The sequence below is a fragment of the Pseudorasbora parva genome, chromosome 1 (assembly GCF_024679245.1).
Source record: "Pseudorasbora parva isolate DD20220531a chromosome 1, ASM2467924v1, whole genome shotgun sequence".
In the NCBI taxonomy this organism is placed as follows: domain Eukaryota; kingdom Metazoa; phylum Chordata; class Actinopteri; order Cypriniformes; family Gobionidae; genus Pseudorasbora; species Pseudorasbora parva.
This window is the reverse complement of record NC_090172.1, coordinates 52,136,962-52,155,904: the sequence shown is the minus strand read 5'-3', so window position 1 is coordinate 52,155,904 and position 18,943 is coordinate 52,136,962. Positions and strand designations below refer to the sequence as shown.

The 18,943-nt window shown below is 36.7% G+C and overlaps 2 protein-coding genes and 1 long non-coding RNA gene across 4 annotated transcripts in view; 2 read left to right on the top strand and 1 right to left on the bottom strand.

The window, feature by feature from the left end:
• The window catches only part of dagla (diacylglycerol lipase, alpha), a 63,472-nt gene extending 52,219 nt beyond the window's left edge, over positions 1-11,253 (bottom strand). The window contains exon 1 of one of the 2 annotated variants that reach the window (XM_067445153.1): positions 10,492-11,253. The gene's annotated coding sequence lies outside the window, so the exon portion shown is untranslated. The remainder of the gene's footprint in view (positions 1-10,491) is intronic. The other variant, XM_067445152.1, reaches the window with a different exon arrangement.
• Positions 11,254-11,612: 359 nt separating this feature from the next.
• On the top strand, positions 11,613-15,361 carry LOC137076275 (uncharacterized). Its single transcript, XR_010905262.1, has 2 exons — positions 11,613-12,190; positions 13,800-15,361. It is a non-coding gene; the product is annotated as an uncharacterized lncRNA (long non-coding RNA).
• Positions 15,362-17,521: 2,160 nt separating this feature from the next.
• On the top strand, positions 17,522-18,649 carry polr2l (RNA polymerase II, I and III subunit L). Its single transcript, XM_067451946.1, has 3 exons — positions 17,522-17,633; positions 18,143-18,254; positions 18,346-18,649. Exons 2-3 carry the CDS (start codon positions 18,160-18,162, stop codon positions 18,452-18,454), a joined length of 204 nt encoding a protein of 67 aa, XP_067308047.1. The 5' UTR covers positions 17,522-17,633; positions 18,143-18,159; the 3' UTR covers positions 18,455-18,649.
• Positions 18,650-18,943: the final 294 nt, after the last annotated feature.

Genomic DNA, 18,943 nt, shown 5'->3' with positions numbered 1-18,943 from the left:
AGCAAGAGATGAGAGGAGAGGCAGGGGAGAGTGGGTGTGTGTAGCACATGGTCCTCAATCTAAAAAAAGGATAAGAGCGGTAGAAGCTAAACTCGGAGTATGGATGAGCGAGATGAAAAGGAGAAAAGACAGAGAAAAAGAGCTGCGGCTATAGAGGTGGTGAAAACAGCAAGGACATTTCACTGGAGAAATGAAAGGGAAAGAAAATGAGTCAAGTAGGGATGAATCCCGGTGATATTTAAATATGGTCGATATTACAAATCAGATGGTAACCTTTGCCGTCTTCACATTAAAGCTCTGATCTCAAAATTTATAAGGCTGGATACTGACACAGATTCCGATTCACAAGCTTTTGATTTGATATCAATTCAATTTAGAATTATTACAGATACCTTACATGGAGATATTTCTTAAGGAAAGAAATTAAGCTAATGCTGTAAACTAAAAGGGGAACCTTCTCACTAGGCACATAATATAATATTAAAATGGTCACATTAACAATTAAATGGTTAAAAATTATTAAATAAATTGCTAATTATTTTTTAGATATAATAATAAAAAAGAAAAAAAACAACTTTGCAATGATATAACAGGGCCTAAAATTAACACTCGCTAAGCGGCAAATTGCGAGTAAAAGTCAGTGTTGGCGAGTATGTGAAACAGTGTCAATCACCAACTGGTAATATTTTTATGAATTCTAGTAATTTAATGCTGTGAGAACATGAACGTGAAAAAACGTGAATGCCGCTCTGGACAGTTGACGGGCCAGTGCTGCATCGCCACGAAAGTTTAAGTCTTGCAAATTTAAAGGTCCCGTTCTTCATGTGTTTTCGAAGCTTTGATTATGTTTACAGTGTGCAATATAACATGAGTTCATGTTTCGCGTGTAAAAAAACACGGTATTTTTCACACAATTTACTTATCTGTACAGCGCTGCGGAGGGTTAGTCAACAAACGGTTCTAGTGACGTCATTCCTGAAGGAAGTGCAGGGGTGTAGTTCAAACCGGCCGTTCGCTGTAGGCTTTGAAAGGGAACTTCTGTTAAATAAAATATCTCGCTTGGCATTGTACATAATTTTACAGGTATTATTTATGCTCTAACAGCAACATTACACACTAACTAAAGTTTGAAAGATGGAATCGTGAAGAACGGGACCTTTAAATATTCAAGCTCAAGAAGACGAGAAAGAGAGCTCAGTTAATTACTCGCTGTGTGGAAAGTTTTCTGTCCGCATCCAAAGCGCGCACCCAGAAATCTCAGACAGTGTGCTCATACTGAATTGAACTCTATTTTTAACGTCGTCTTTTTAACTCTCTTTTTTGCTGCTGTCTTTGTCCATAATGTTAATGAAAAAATACTTTTGGCTCTTGACTGAATAACTTTTGCAACCTTAATCTTTGCAAACCTTAATTAATATGTTTAATTTATGCAATGAAGACTACGCAGTGCTATTTTATGTTTGATTACTTTATTAAATTTCTATATTTGAAAAGTGAATTTTCACTGGTATCTAAAATGTTGGTGTCATAACTTCCTGTTTTTGCAACAAAACAAAAAAAACAGTTCATGGCTGAAAAAAATTATAATGTCCAGATATAAGAAGGTTTTTACTCAAAATCACTGTTGAAATATAAACAATTAAACAGTGGCTGTCATAAATCAAATTGTAAGAATGGTGTAAGTGGGATCAACAACTCAAAAAAAATGTTAAAACATCTGTTCTGACTCTGGAAAATGCCTGTGCCATCAGAAATGTATCTTAGAAGCAAAGGTTATGAAGAATAAAATCATTGGTTGTGATTAACTAAATGAAGGTCAATGTAATTTATAAGGGGAAAGACTACATGCAAAACACTATTAGAACTAAGAGGCAGGTGAGGACAAAAATGGACATAGGGTCGAATCTGGTCAATAATTCATGCTGGGCGCAAACAAAAACAGTCAGGGAAGATGGTTATAAAGTGGAAACACATTCAGCATTTGGCCTTCAAATGCATCAAATTAAGTGTTGACTTCATAATGGAAAAGAGGGATTATGTATTGGCATGCTGAGGAATGAGTAGGGGTGGAACACAGCGTGTTGAAAAATAAATAGGGCATGACAGGGGAAAAAAAGTGTTGAGCATGTTGCAGGGAGAACAGAAAGATAGCACAGAGCAGTATATATAGTCAGATGCTCTCATGCTGGTTCCTTGTATCAACACTGTAGGGCTGAACATTTGCATTTGTGTATGAGACATTCACACGGGACACGTTCTGTCTGAGCTATTTTGCAAACGTCTTCGGCTGTTTTTTCAATGTCTCCCAACATAAGCACATCACATCAATTTAAAAATACTTAAACTTGGGACAACCAGAACATTATTTAAATTTGGGGCACGCCCATGGGGCGTGATAAATGTCTCCATGCATGTATGCATGTATGTATGTATGTATGTATGTATGTATGTATGTATGTATGTATGTATGTATATATATATATATATATATATATATATATATATATATATATATATATATATATATATATATACACACACACACATACATACATGCACATATTTTATATATATATATATATATATATATATATATATATATATATATATATATATATATATATATACATATATATTATCAGTGGTCATAAGTCATTATAGTCAAGTAAAGTAAAGTAAAGTATAGTTAAAGTAAAGTATAGTTAAAGTAAAGTAAAGTAAAGTAAAGTAAAGTAAAGTAAAGTAAAGTAAAGTAAAGTAAAGTAAAGTAAAGTAAAGTAAAGTAAAGTAAAGTAAAGTAAAGTAAAGTAAAGTAAAGTATAGTATAGTATAGTATAGTATAGTATAGTATAGTATAGTAAAGTAAAGTAAAGTAAAGTAAAGTAAAGTATAGTATAGTATAGTATAGTAAAGTAAAGTAAAGTAAAGTAAAGTATAGTATAGTATAGTATAGGGGTGGCAAACTCCGGTCCTGGAGAGTCTCAGTCCTGCAGTTCAGCTCAAACCCTGATAAAACCTACCTGCCTGTAGCTTTCTACTAACCCTTCAGACCTTGATTAACTTGTTCAGGTTTGATTCAGGGTTGAAGCAAAACTCTGCTGGACTGTGGCTCTCCAGGACCGGGCCCCTGGTATATTCAAAGACTTTCCCTGCGTCCCAATTCGCAAACTATCCATACTAAATAGTATTCGAAATAAGAATAAGTATGTCCGAAATCGTAGTGTGCTGAAAAGAGTATTCCAAAGATACCCGGATGGTTTACTATTTCCGGTCAGAATTCGAAGTGAGGATCAATGCGCACTCTAACGCCTGATATTACCCACAACCCATTGCGAGTTCGATGAGGATTTGACTAGAACTACAAACGTGGATAAAAAGTGATAGAAAACTACAAACATGACGGATGTGCGAGTCCGACGGTTAAGTTGAGAGGTTTAGATAAAGGTTTGAGTGATCAACTATCAGTATTTAACCTGACGAATATATATTTATTCAGTGCTTTCCACATTATATTTCACCCGCAGCAGCATTGTGAACTTTTGTAATGATATGTTTGGCCATTTACTTTTAAATGCATCATTATATTTAAATTGCAAACACATGAGGAGAGTCTCTGCATTAAAGACCCACAAAGGGCAAGTCAACGTGCGGCTACATTCATCTCCGATATTGTAGGAAATTTAACTGAATGTGGACGATTTTAACTGTGCCGAATCTAACGATGATTGACAGGGCAGTTGATTTAATGCACGTAACTAAGTGACAGAGTCCGTTAAAGATGACAAGGTACGTCCCAAAGCTTGCATACTTTTCAGCTACACACTCAAAAGTATGTACTTTTTCTTCACAAAAAGAGTACATACTTTTAGGACGTAATATAAGTAGGCGAATTGTGATGCAGCACTAATATAGGAAAACGGTGCACACTGAATACTTATGAATGGGGGAAAGTGCAACGCCCAATATGGCAAATAAGCTACGCCTTCTAAATGAAAAAGCCAACTGTTGATTAGTAAAGTCACTGCGTCACTCTAGTTGCTATAGAAACAGGCAGTGTTCTGAGACGCACACTTAGGACTGCGAAAGTGCACTAGCTTGGTCCAGCTTGAAAAGTTCAGGTTTGTGTCATGATTTAAGTGTTTAGAAGTGTTGAGACAGTTGTTGTCAGGAATCATTGAGGATTTCAAATATGAAATTTAAACATATGTTTGGAGAAACGTTTCAGAGAATTTCATGTTTCCCCATTCAAAGAGATAGCCAAGGGAAATTACCTGTCTTAAAGGGACTTTGGTATGGTATGGTATGGTATGGTATGGTATGGTATGGTATGGTATGGTATGGTGTAGTATAGTATAGTATAGTGGGCCTATATCACACATCATAGTGCAGTTCCAGTTTCAATTAGGTCTACGTCATTAAATGCTTTATGGGATTACCTCACTTAAGTGCACATACCTTACTAATGTAGCTTTGTCTTTTGTCACAATTTCAAACATGATCAAGCTTGAATACTTTTGCTTAAAATGAAAGGTTGTAACATTATGATTTATTGCCATGCTAGCTGGTTGGGTTAGAAATTCCTATGAAGAAGAAAAAAAGGGAACTATATTTCTAGAAGCAAAGCACCAAAAAGCGGGCGGCCACTGCTGCGCTCTAGTGAGTGTATAAACTGCCAAGTGTGTAACTTTGTCTTGTGGCCTGTCAGTTACCTTCAGACTGCTACGCCTCAAAAAAGATTTGCCTCATGACCACGCCATCATCAAATCATCTACTGCTACTGTGGTTTAACTTCACTTATGATTAGAAAATCTCATGAATAGCTTCTTTAGCCAGACGACACATTTAACACAACCGTCCTGTTGTACGATGATGACTTCAATGTCATGCAGTTCTGATGAAGCTTTAGTTAGGTACTGGTGGGATATCATGACGCCCACTTACAGAGGCCCTGAAAAGTACTTGAGCCACACTTGAAAACTTGAATGTCATTGCTTTGGATAGCAAAATAATAGCTTAAAAATGCTTGTAGAAGTACATGCAGCCTCATTTAGTGGCCTTATCAATATGAATGATATGCAAATGCTTGTATTATGAGATTGTACATCCATAACACCTCATCCTAATGAGTCATAAATGAAAGCAGCCTGGAGTGAAGAGAAAATATTTTACTTTTTTTTCCTCTGGTAGCAGTTAAAGAGATGACAGATAAATATCAGGCATTGCATTATGACCACTATCCTAATATTGTGTTGCTGCCCCTTTTGCTGCCAAAACAGCCCTGACCCATCAAGGCATGCCATGGACTCCACTAGACCCCTGAAGGTGTGCAGTGGTCCTGGCAACAATATGTTAGCAGCAGATCCTTTAAATCCCGTAAACTGCAATATGTTTGTTCAGCACATCCCACAGACACTCGATTGGATTGAGATCTGAGGAATTTGGAGGCCAAGTCAACACCTCAAACTAATTGTTGTGCTCTTCAAACCATTCCTGAGCCATTTTTGTTTTGTGGCAGGCAAATTATCCTACTGAAAGAGGGCACAGCCACCAGGAAATACCGTTTCCATGAAAGAGTGTACATGGTCTGAAACAGTGCTTAGGTAGGTGGTACATGTCAAAGTAACATCCACATGGATGGCAGGATCCAATGTTTCCCAGAATAACACTGACCAAAGTATCACACTTTGTCCATTGGCTCATGGCATAGTGCATCCTGATGCCATGTGTTCCCCAGGTAGGTCACCTAGGGCACACCCACCCGGCCATCCATGTGATGTAAAAGAAAACATGATTCATCAGACCAGGCCACCTTCTTCCATTGCTCCTTGGTCCAGTTCTAATGCTCACGTGCCCGCAGTTGGCACTTTTGGGGGTGTACAGGGGTCAGCATGGGCATGTGTTCCCCAGGAATCATTGATGCACACTTCCCATGTGCATCAATGAGTCATGGAAGGAAATGACCCTGTCGCTGCTTACTTTTTTGGACCACTTTTGATAGATACTGACCACTGCAGACTGGGAACACCCCACAAGAGCTGTAGTTTTGGAGATGCTCTTACCCAGTCGTCTAGCCATCACAATTTGGCTCTTGTCAAACTCACTCAAATCGTTCTCACTCGTTCTGTATTGACAGGTTTAATATTTAAAACAATAATTATGTTGTTTTTTATTATTACAATTAGGCCTATATCTGCAATTATGTTAACCTACAGACTTTCAAAGATGAAAATGTCATTTATTAATATGTATTCGTGTCAAAATGGCATATAAATATCTTGTCCTATTCTATTTTGCCTGGAAACGCTTCCAACACGCTCGCGTCGTGTGAAAAATAAGCGTCTCTTCTATTTGAAGCATGCATGCGTTTTCCGCGCGGCTCGATGCAGGCAGTGTGCAAGCTCTAACCGGTTAACATGGGAGCCAAAATAAAAACGGACACGCCACACAGCCGAGACGCTTGCAGTGTGTCCCCAGCCTAATATATCCGTCCCACTGACATGTCTCATGATGAAGAGATAATCAGTGTCATTCACTTCACCTGTCATGTTATGCCTGATCGGTATATATTTAAAAAGAATACAATAAATATAATAATAATAACAACACATACATATATATATTTGTACATACATATATATTTGTCCGACATGTATATAAACAAAATATTGCAAACAATTAAAAAAGTAGTGCAGACAGAATGCAAAACCGCATGGTCTCTTGTTCTACTCATTGCACAAGAATATTTTTTCAACTATTATTAGAAGCTTTATTGATCATGAATGCACTGACATGCATGACGACGATAGCACCAAAGAAAACGTCAATCAATGGACTGATTCATACATGAATCACTTTATAACTCAAGACATTGACTGAAAAGCCTGACCAGAGATGGAAGAGCCAGCACAGATGGGAATCCAAAATAATCTGAGTCCATTATAATCAATGTGAAGTGATGATTAACTCCCAGAGTGAATTAGTTTAACATAAAACACAAATTTGGACAGGAACTATGTGCTCAAACAGAACGATTTTTCAACTTGTTGAACAGAAGACAATGACCCACTTAAAGGACCCATATCGGTCAGTCAACCACTGGAAGGAATATAGGATGCAATCAATTATATTAATAAACCTAGTTGTTTTTAGCTCTTTATCAGACAACTTTTGCATAATAAAAAGTTTTGCAAGTTTTTAAAAAGGCACATTTTTCACAGTGCTATAAACGAAGAAAAGGAAGATCTGTGATTTTTTTTTTTTTGTGACAGATTGCAGAAGTTGCAGGGACAATGTCCCTGTTGTTCTCACAGAGAGCTGTATTTTAAAGAACATTTGCCTGCATTTCTATAGCAGACTGGATATCATTTACACGCAACAGATTCTGTTCTATCAATGTTTCGTCAGAAAACAATTATTTTTGACACAAAATACAAGCAAAAATACAATACTGCAAATGCGGAACCGATTGTAAACAGTTAAAATGAAGATTAAACACTGACATTGGATCTCATTCATGAAACTTCAGCCAAACAAATTTATGTATGAATTGCTCATAAACTATTCTCATAATAAAAGTCCTGTTGCTTGCGAGGTGAGTGTTGCTCAACAATCACTCCAGTGGCCTTGCTCAGCTCCGCAACATTCGGTCCTGCTCTGCTTCATACTACAGTAATGTTAATAACTGCATCCATGAACCTGATTTCTGCCCGAGTCCTATCCCGATTCTTTTCCACCGGCTGTGAGGTGAAGACCACATGTTCCAAGATTCTGCGCTCAAACCTGGCATCAGCAAACTAGTAAACTACGCCTTTGTTTTGAATAGGCGCCCTCTAGCGGACGAAAAAATTGCATAGTCCAGCTTTAAATAAAAACATGATATGGCTAAATAATAAGCCTTTGTAACTAAGGACCAGTATAATGACTTGATTAGTTGACTGTTATAAAATTTCACTACATAAGTAAAGACATTCTGCCCTCACAAGTATAGTTAAAAAAGTACACCTCACAACACTCAACAGTTAGACTTACGGTAAAAAAAATAAAATGTATTGCCTTAATTGCTATTTCGACAAATCACCAGAGGAAGTGCACTGCAATCTTTTATCAAGTCTGTCTGTTGCCTCACTGCGAGCAAAGACTGGAAAGACTCAAAATGAATTGTATTATCCCCCAAAGGACATCTGATTTGGATGAATATTCATGCTGTGAGAGGTGTATGCCCCAATGTTGGGGATTACATTAGAGGTATGCCTGCTTTAAAAGGTCAAATGAAGCCTCCAGGCCATTCCAAGACCCCAACGACGACACCTCAACATACAACACAAGACATTCAGCATCTGACTGAGAATAGTGTTATTTTGGTTTTTTTAAGTCAAGGAAGATGGCAAAAAAGTGTTTTCACAATAACTGTTACAACAATCTCAGTCTAGAAGACTCAGGTAAAATGAAGCCTTGGGTTTTGGTACATGAAAAAATGTTCAAAAAACATTTTCTTGCAGAATGTGATTTGTGTGAGTGAAACAACAACAACAACAACAAACAATATGGTCAGATATGATTTTATCCATCAGGCATGGGTGTTTCATATCAGAATGGACACATGAAAGAAAAAGAAAAGAAAAAGAAAAGAAATACTTTTTGGAATTTTGCAAAGGTGCATGCACAATAAGAACAGGAATGTGTATTAAAAATGTAAGGTCAAATTTGATTACCTGTTGACTTTAAATGCAAATTAGTACAGTGATAGAACCATATATCTGTCCGGCAGATTAATCATCTGATATTTGGCCATATATGCATTGGTCAATAACATAAATCCAATAATCAATCTGCACAGTTCCAACAGGTGTCTTAATTATCAATAGTCATAGTTCATCATCTTTTTTCAAATATTTCTAAGTTCTTATTTGTAACTTATTTCTCACTTCTCATTATCGGTCATCAGCCACCCTGCACAATAATGACATCAACCACTAAGGATCCCATAACGGTCGATAATCAGCTAAAACAATCAAATGATCTTAAAACCATCCTCTTTGTCCATATACTAAAAGCTGCACTTCATAATTAACAGCAATTTCCTCTTGCATTTGCTGGCCCCTTCAAACCACTGATGGGCTTGAAGATTGAAGATGCAACCTCTCCATTAAGAATTAAAAGCCTCTGGTCCTGAACTTCAGTCTTTCACACTAAGTGTGTGTGCTGTAGACAAAAATATCTGCATTAATGCTGTCATATATATATATATATATATATATAAATATATATATATATATATATATATATATATATATATATATATATATATATATATATATATATATATATATATATATACAAAAGAAGCTCAGATATCCACACAAATGTGTGTGCTGTAGACAAAAATATCTGCATTAATGCTGTCATATATATATATATATATATATATATAAATATATATATATATATATATATATATATATATATATATATATATATATATATATATATATATATATATATATATATATATATATATACAAAAGAAGCTCAGATATCCTTAACAAATGTCACAATGATATACACCGGAAATGAAGTAACATCCTTTACACCACACACAGTATACTGTCACTTGGGCATGTACCAGAAATGATGGGTGTGCTCACATGCCTGCAGTAATGCAAAACTAGCTTCATAACGCACTGTTATTCATACAGGTTGTAAAAGGTATGACCTTAAAAATGTACAACGGTTACCATAGGTCATAAAAGCCATATCTACAAACATTAATATTAATATATAATTCAAATAATTAATGTACAACGGTTACCATAGATCATACCAAAATGCCATCTACAAACATTAATATTAATATAATTCAAAGAATTCATCAGTACTCAAAGAAAACCTCGGAGCAGCTACGGAACCATGTTCAAATAACCTTGGGATACTATGGTGGCCTACAGTTTGTGCAGCAACTGCAATAGAAATGATATATGGTGGAAAAACAGTAAAAGTTTCATTAATGGTTACTATTTTCAGGCATTATTTAAGATTTCAATGTACTTCCTAGAATACCATGGTAGTACCAGGGCACATGTATAAAAATGGTTATACCTTGATACTCTGACTGACACGACTCAAAATTACTGTGCCATACGTAACTTTTTGGAAGTGAAATATCATGATACAGAATGACTACCATATTTGCAGTACTTAAAATAATACCATAGTGCTAATGCCATATGTGCAAAACATGATACTTTTGTATTTTGTAATAATGGTATTCTGTGGTCAAATGTAAAAAAAAAAAAAAAAAAAAAAAAAAACTTGATGGCAATATCACGATATTGAATGTGCTTAGATGTACTTTTAAAAAACACAATAAATGTACCATAATCACACACAAAAAAAATGTTTTTATCGTTAGCGCACTAAGGTTTTGTGGCGGAAACTGCGGTTACCATGGTAAATTTTCATATGGGTCGCCCGTACAGAGAGAGCCTCACTCACCTGTAGTATGTACGCGTCTTCCCGAGACCTTCTTCTGCATGGACTCTCTTAAATCTCCCATCCTCCGCAAATACACGCACACAGAACCGCAGAACCAACAGACCGACCCAGATTACGGTTCTGAACCAGCCACAGGTCTCAGAACAGCAACAGTTCGGTTAATGCGGCGTCCCGTTTGCATTCACATGCACATGTAGGAGTGAATATGTGTTTGATTCGGGCTGCTCCCGCGGTCCAGAAACGGATTTTTTATTTGTTATCGATCGCCTCAGTTTCATTGACACTCCGCCGTAACGTCACTGATATTTTTCACGCCTTTCCAAGCGCGCGTCGCGTTGCGTTAGAAGCCGCTCCATATTCCGCAAAATATTCAAGTACGTTACACACGAATCTAACATTTACTCCCCAGGCTTGGTCGTGACATTCCCTCTCGGCGTAGTAAAATCGTGCGGTAATTCCAGATCCCTCACTGTCCGCAGCAGGTCCCAGTCAGATTGATTGCTGTATATCTTCCCTTCGATTTTTTTCCATATAAGCAACGTCGTTGCGATTCTCAATCCCAGTTGCGCAGGTTGACGCCGCATCCCATTTCCCGCTTGCGCTCCTGGCGTGCCTCACGTCATCCATTGATTGTCGTAAGAGGCGCTGCGCCACTGACGTACGACGCTGCAATTTTCCGCTGCTTAGGAACCACTGGCACACTGCTGGGACGGGTTTAGTGAATACAGAGAGGAGATTCCGAAATAGTATGCTGGGCGTGGACTGGGACCACGTCATTTCCTGAATTTCTGAAGCCTTTGTAACAGTAGGGAGCTATGGTAGGGAGTGCCAATGGACGAGAACAAATCAATTAATCACTAACCGTTTTAAAACATTTCGTTGCATATTATAGCTTTATAGGCCATAGATAGATAGATAGATAGATAGATAGATAGATAGATAGATAGATAGATAGATAGATAGATAGATAGATAGATAGATAGATAGATAGATAGATAGATAGATAGATAGACAGACAAATAGATAGATAGGCCTACTGTTAATAGCCATAGATAGATATTGAGAGATAGATCTATAGGCCTATAGATCTATACCAAAATTCTTTGAGGTGTGTGTGAATTTGACAATTGACATAATGCATCTGGATTCTGGACTGACAGGAATTTGACGTAATGCATCTGGACTGACGGGAATTTGACCTAATGCATCTGGACTGACAGGAATTTGACGTAATGCAAGAATTCTGACATTGCAATGCAACAGAGCTGAAGTTTTGCAGAAACCTGTTCTGGCACGCCCAAAAATACACCATCTGTTTTGTTATTCGAATGATTGCCCCAGGATAATAACTGTCTATATTTTTTGCTCTAGACTGTATAGCACCTAAGATGTTAATGAAATGAAACGTCAGTGCCACAACCATTACACCAATTCAAGCTGAACGAAAGCACACCCACCCTAACTGCACAAAGCCCCCCTGTTTTCACAGATGGAGTGGTACATCCCAGTGCCTCTCCTCCTCCTCCTCCTCCTCTTGCTGCTGTGTCCTCCATCACTCCATTTCCTTTGATTCTATTTCTCCTTGAGGACGGATTCAGGCCTTCTTGCAGAGAGTATCTCTTGGTCTCTCATCCTCCGTCTCTCCACCCTTCTTTAAAAAGAAGAAGAGGTGAGGAAGGATTACAAGGCAACTAAGAAGGTAAGTGATCTTTCTGAGTAGATACATCCATCAAAACTGGGAGAGAATGTGATGCGCTGCTTTGGCCTGTGCAGCCACCATAACTGCATCACTACACACATCACATCCTTTATATGCTTTAAAAACCCACTTTCCGTCCGTCTTTCAAGGTTATACATTCTCTGCATGACGTAGTCAGTTTCAGACCTCTTTAAAGCTTTCATTTATTTTTAATGTACATTGCTCCCCTCCCCTGCATGACTCATGCAGATTCACAGGGATATTTCTGCATGCAGATTAACTAGCACATGTCATTCTGATGTTTAATGCCTCGGAAACATTGCTCATTGTGGTTGGTAGGGTGCAAGGATGATGCTTGACTGATGTTAAGAGTTACTTGTCACTTTTGTCTCAGATACTAATAAAAGAGCTTTTACACACACTAGAGTTGCATGCTTTTTAAGGAAGCACCGACTAATGGAGGATGCTGCCCTTTGGCTGTCTAATACAAGCAATTATAGCATGTGACAGACTCAGTCAGTTAGGCCACTGCATATAATGTCATTGCCATATCAAGGTCAAAGATTCAAATGTGTCATGAGATGGAATTATGTTTGGGCGACAAAAATAAAACAAATAGTTCATCCAAAATATAACAGTTCTTTCACTATTATTACATTCCAAACCCAATAGAGTATTGACTGTTTTTTAAAATAGTCGCCCCCACCCCCCGTCCCCAATATAATGACAGTTCCTCTAATAAATAATCAAATAAGTAAAATATATAATGAAAACTAATGAGTATTAATATAAATATATAATGAAACTATAATTATCTTTTTTTTCTTTTTTTTTTGTGTGCAAGAAACAGTTAATATCTTCCTCACCAGAGCTCTTAAATTTAATTTACAAATTAGATTAGGGTCAGTAAAATAATAATAAAAAGAAATTAATACTTTTATTCAGCAAGGATGCATTGAATTGATCAGAAGTGACAGAAAATATCATTATAATGATACAAAATATTAATATTTCAAACACATGCTGTATTTCTATTCATTATTCTGAAAAAAGTATCACAATTTCAACAAAAATATTACGCATCACCACCATTTTTATCATTGTTAATAGTAGTAGCAGTAATAACAATAATAAGACATTTCTTGAGCAGCAAATCATCATATAGAATAATTTCTAAAGGATCATGTGAAACTGATGACCAGAGTAATGATGCTTAAAATTCAGCTTTGACATTACAGGAATAAATTATATTCAAATAGAAACCTGATATTTTAAATTGAAATAATATTATTAATGTTTTTACTGTATTTTTAATCAAATAAACGCAGACTTGGTGAGAATTTTTGGTGACATGTATTTCAAAAACATAAAAAAAATATTACAAACCCCAAACTTTTGTACGGTAGTGTACAAAATGTCAAACCTAAATCTCTCTCTCTCTCTCTCTCTCTCTCTCTCTCTCTCTCTCTCTCTCTCTCTCTCTCTCTCTCTCTCTCTCTCTCTCTCTCTCTCTCATTCTCTCTCTCTCTCTCTCTCTCTCTCTCTCTCTCTCTCTCTCTCTCTCTCTCTCTCTCTCTCTCTCTCTCTCATATAATTGCATTCCTAATAGAAAGCCCAAGAAAACCTGCCGGATTCCTTGATCCCACTCCCACATGGAAGCAAAAGCTAAAGGAGTGCCGAAGTCTGCCTCCAAAGCAGAGAAGAAGGAGGCAGCCCCACCGCCAAAGCCAGACCCCGTCTCTGCTGAACCCGCGGAACCTGAGAAGCCAGTGGAAGATGGAGCCACCGACCAACAGGGGGCGGCAGAGTCTGCGGGGAGTAGCTGTGAAACCTTAGAAAGTTTGAAGCCTTTCCTGATTGGAGGAGCTGTTATCGCCCTTGGAGCTGTATTGGTGGGCGTAATCTTATTAGCCAAGAAAAACTGACCCTAGGCCTGTGATTGGTTGTTAAACAGTGGAGCTGATTAGTTCACAGACTATTCAAGTTTATATAAGGAGGAGGGTGGGGAGTCACTAGGCGTCTTAATTTTATGCTACACTTTAATTTCAGTGCTTGTGGTGACATTCCCGCCAGCTATTAAAGCAAGCAAGAGATGCATTTAAGCCAAACACTTTGCATATCCACACCTCAACTTTCCTAGTCACTTTGCCTGCTGGTTCAATGCTCAAAGTAAATCATCACCCATGCCATAATCCTGATGTGAATACAATTATCCCAACATTTTTGGAGTTTTTCCAAGCTGGTCTTAAACCCATAACTGCCAATTGTAAGATAAGACAATATCAAAATGCATGATTCATTTAACAATACAGCAGTCTTCTGGAGCTACTCATTCATGGAAATTAAATACTATTTATACAAAGCGATTGATTTCATATTCAAATACTAATGCAAATCCATATTTACAAATACATGGCTCTGACATCTATTGTGGTTAGGCCTGTATTGTTGAGAAATGGTGTAGAAATGTAAAGAAAAGTTGTAATATTATCTGTGTTCAATTTGTATTTGTCATCACCTGTCATCATCCCCAAACCGAAAATAAGTCATTCAATAATTCAGTTACCTTGCCTGTGAATTGCATAGTGCCATTTGAAAATCTTAGTTTCTTTTGTTTGAATGATGTTGACGATTTTCTGAAGTGGGCCCATGGAAATAGATGTGTGATGCAATATAGTTGCAACGTAGATTATGACGGCTCTCGGCAAACAGCTTCAATTTCACAGTAACACTACGACGAGCGCCTTACACCCCAGAAACAATCCCTAAATGCATGCAGACACAAACAATATACACTCACACGTCACATAACATACTGTTAGAGAAAAGTACATTTTCTTTAAAGTGCGTATATAATGCAATAATTCAAATAGAACTCTGTATTTAAAAGAAAGAAGACCATTTATTAGTTGTGATACTGATGGTAATGATGTTGGTTATGATGCGGCAACATGGTGGTTGTCTTGGTGGTGGTGATGATGATGATGAATGATTATGATTTTATTTGTAGCTTCTGATGAAGTTTATCTTTCCCTCTAATGTGTCCCTTTCCTCCTGCCATATGTAATTTACACACACCCTCGCCCGCTTCCTTTCTGCTGTTCCTCGTGTGAAATAAAATAAGATGCTCCCTTGTGACTCGATGGCCTTATTAAAGGACAATGAACTATATTTTCCCAGACTCAGTGTGTTTTTTCCCCTCCCGTTAGTTATTTTTGTTCATTTCTTAAGGCTGAATTCATTACTTAAAGCCTTTTTTTCATTCTGCCGGAGGATTTCTTTGCTATTTTTAGCAGTGACTTTTAAAAGGGAATTGGTAAATCTGGTAATGTAGAAGTATCTATCTCTGGAAAAAATCAAACAAAACAATTTCAAAAACATTCAAAGGTTAGGGTGATGCTAAAATATTTAATAAAAAAGTTAACAATTAATAGGCTAAATCAAAGGAAAAAAATATAAAGGGGTCTGAAGAATGATTTTGACAGCTGTGGTGCTGCAAATTCTTTTACTTTTTCAAGTAAAGTTAGTATTCACTGAATTGTTCATTATTACTGATTCATCTACTTTCTAAAATTATGAAATGATTTGTGATTATTTTATTCTATTAACAGACATAGTTTTTAAAGTGTTAGTTCACCCAAAAATGAAAATTACTCATCCTCATGTCGTTCCAAACCTGTAAGACCTTTGTTCATCTTCAGAACACAAATTCAGATATTTTTGATAAAACCCAAGCAACACAATGACAACTTTCTATTGCCAGAAAGGTAGTAAAGACATTGAAAAAATAGAACGTGATAGTCCATGTGACTGTAGGGGTTCAACCTTAACGTTATGAAGCGACGAGAATGGTTTTTGTGCGCAAAAACCCCCAAACAAAAATAAAAATTGTATTTAACAATGTCTTCTCTTCCCTGTCGCCATTCATGTTGTTGAGCTATTCACCGTGTAGCGCTTCCGGGTTCTACAGCAGAATTTACACAATTTACTATTGGCTGAGCACCACATGCATGCGTTGTGGTGCTTGCATGAATCACATTGGACATGAAAGAAAATAGATTGTTGAATTTTTTTTTAGCTATTTTTGTTTGTTTTTTGCACACACAAATTCTTGTTCTATTCTTGTTGCTTCATAACATTGAGGTTGAATCACTGTAGTCAGATGGACTATTTTAACTGTCTTTACTGACTTTACCTTTCTGGCCCTTGAAGGTGGCTATTGTTTTGCAGTTTTGCAGAAAGCTCTCAGAATTCATCAAAAATATGATGAATATCCGAAGATGAACGAATGTCTTAAGGGTTTGGAACGATGAGGGTGAGTAAATAATGACAGAATTTGAATTTTTTTGTGAAATATCCCTTTAACAGTAAAACACAATTACTACTTCCACTACAAGTAATAGTTATAACAATGTATTTATTTTGAAGTGTCCTATGAAGGTTGCATCATATTGATCATATTTGAGGGTGGCCTTATATTATGTAAGATAGTTTTGATGTATTTGACATTTTTGGGAATTACATATTCTCATACATTAATTTGTGTTATTTCAGAGATTTGGTGACTTTAATTTACACACATTTTTTGGAGTTTGACTGGAAAAAATAACAAATTGACGTAAATATTTTGTTAGAGAGAGCATAATATGGAGGGCAAAAAAACATTGGGGAAAGGCAACAGTAGTGGGGCTGGGAGACTAAAGGGAGAGATATATATCACATTCAAAATAAATGTGGTGCCATGAAGAAAAAGGGAGGGACTGGAAAAGAAAGAATTATAAATGTTAGTTATTTGAGTAGTATAGGCCTACTATACATTAAAGGGGAAGTGCCTAACTGGTTTTTGTGATTATTGTCAGGTGCACGTGCTTATGATTTTCAGACTATATGAAGAATAAAGGAAAAACAAGGCAGAAAATGCATTTGCAAGGTTTTATTTTTTACAAGGACAGGTCTTATGAGGAGAATATGATGTAATAGACATTACTGAAAAATAAATTTGGAAGATTTACACCTCTTCTTTTGTGTCACCGTATCGTCTTTTGTGTCACCGTGTCTTTTATAATAAATGGTCTTAAATATAAACCAGTATAAGGACGTCAATATCTCCAATAAACACGCTGTCTTCAACATACTATTGCCTCGGAGCTTAGGCTACAAACCATATGGCATCTTTTATACCTTTTTTTATAGCTTCATAACTTTTATAGTAGTGCAACACTTCTGGATGCAAGCTGCTGTTAAACCACGAAGAAGAATAACAAGGACAAGGAGTGTTCTAGGTTTGCTCACTTGTTATAGTTTTAGAAGGGAACGGAATGCATCTCATAAATTTGTTTCCGCCCGTGCGTATTTGACAAACGCAACGCGGAAATTACGCATTTGAAATGCGTTTGTTTTAAGCGGCGCAAGAGGAACGTGTGTGGCGTGTGAGATTGTTTTGGTAATATTTCTTACATTTTCATCAATCTTTAATAATAACAACAGAAACTAAATGTAAAGGTTTAGGTGTGGGGGTTTCAATCATTTAATTTCAATTAAATTATCTCGAGCTGAACCTCGCTATTATATATTTTTTCTAAGGATGACTGTAACTTTACTGATTTTATTTTATTTAATGCTTGTATTAGTAGACATCACGTTTATATCTCAGCATGCATTACTGTCTGTGATACATGTTTATCTGGGCAGTTCTGTATTTCCTTTAGAAGAGAGAGAGAGAGAGAGAGAGAGAGTGTGTGTGTGTGTGTATACATATATATATATATATATATATATATATATATATATATATATATATATATGCGCGCCATAATGACTTATGATTTACAAAAGCATGTTTGTTTTTCTTTTCTTATGTGGTATAAACTGGATTACATCATAGAAAATCAAGGTCTTAGAACAGAGGAAACCCTGTGTGTGTTTTCTAATGAACTTACTTTTTCTTCTCAGGCCTCTCGTCCTTCACCATGATCATACCTGTTCGCTGCTTCACCTGTGGGAAAATCGTTGGGAACAAATGGGAGGCGTATTTAGGTCTTCTTCAAGCAGAGTATACAGAGGGGTGAGGGCATGACATTTCCATCACTGTTTGATTTCTCTGCATATCTCACAGTGGGGTTGAACTGAATCTCACTCTCTGCTCATTTTCACAGTGATGCTCTTGATGCTCTGGGTTTGAAGAGATACTGCTGTCGCCGGATGCTTCTGGCCCACGTGGATCTTATTGAGAAGTTGTTGAATTATGCACCACTGGAGAAATGAGCAGCTTCCTGAGCAATTGAAGATGAAAATCTTGCTCGGCCTCTCATATTTTCAAAGACTTGATCCTAATGGAAGGGATACAGATGTGGGCTTTTACATAAACACGGCTGGTTCATTAGACTACATCTGAAGAAGCTTATGATGTTTATCAGCATTTTGTTTACTTGCATTTTGTTAAATAAAGATTGAAATATATCTGTTGTGCAGTTCATTACATTTCAAACGAAGAAAAAAAAAGTTGTCATTATTTAACCTAACCAGTGTTAGGGGTAATGATTATTACAAGTAACTCGAGTTATGTAATCAAGTTTACTTTTTCAAGTAACTAGTGAAGTAACGCATTCTTGTTCTTCTTTCGGCTGTTCCCTTCAGGGGTTGCCACAGCGAATCATCTGCCTCCATCTATTTCTATCCTCTGTATCCTCTTCTCTCAGACCGACTACCTTCATGTCCTCCTTCACTACATCCATAAACCTCCTCTTTGGTCTT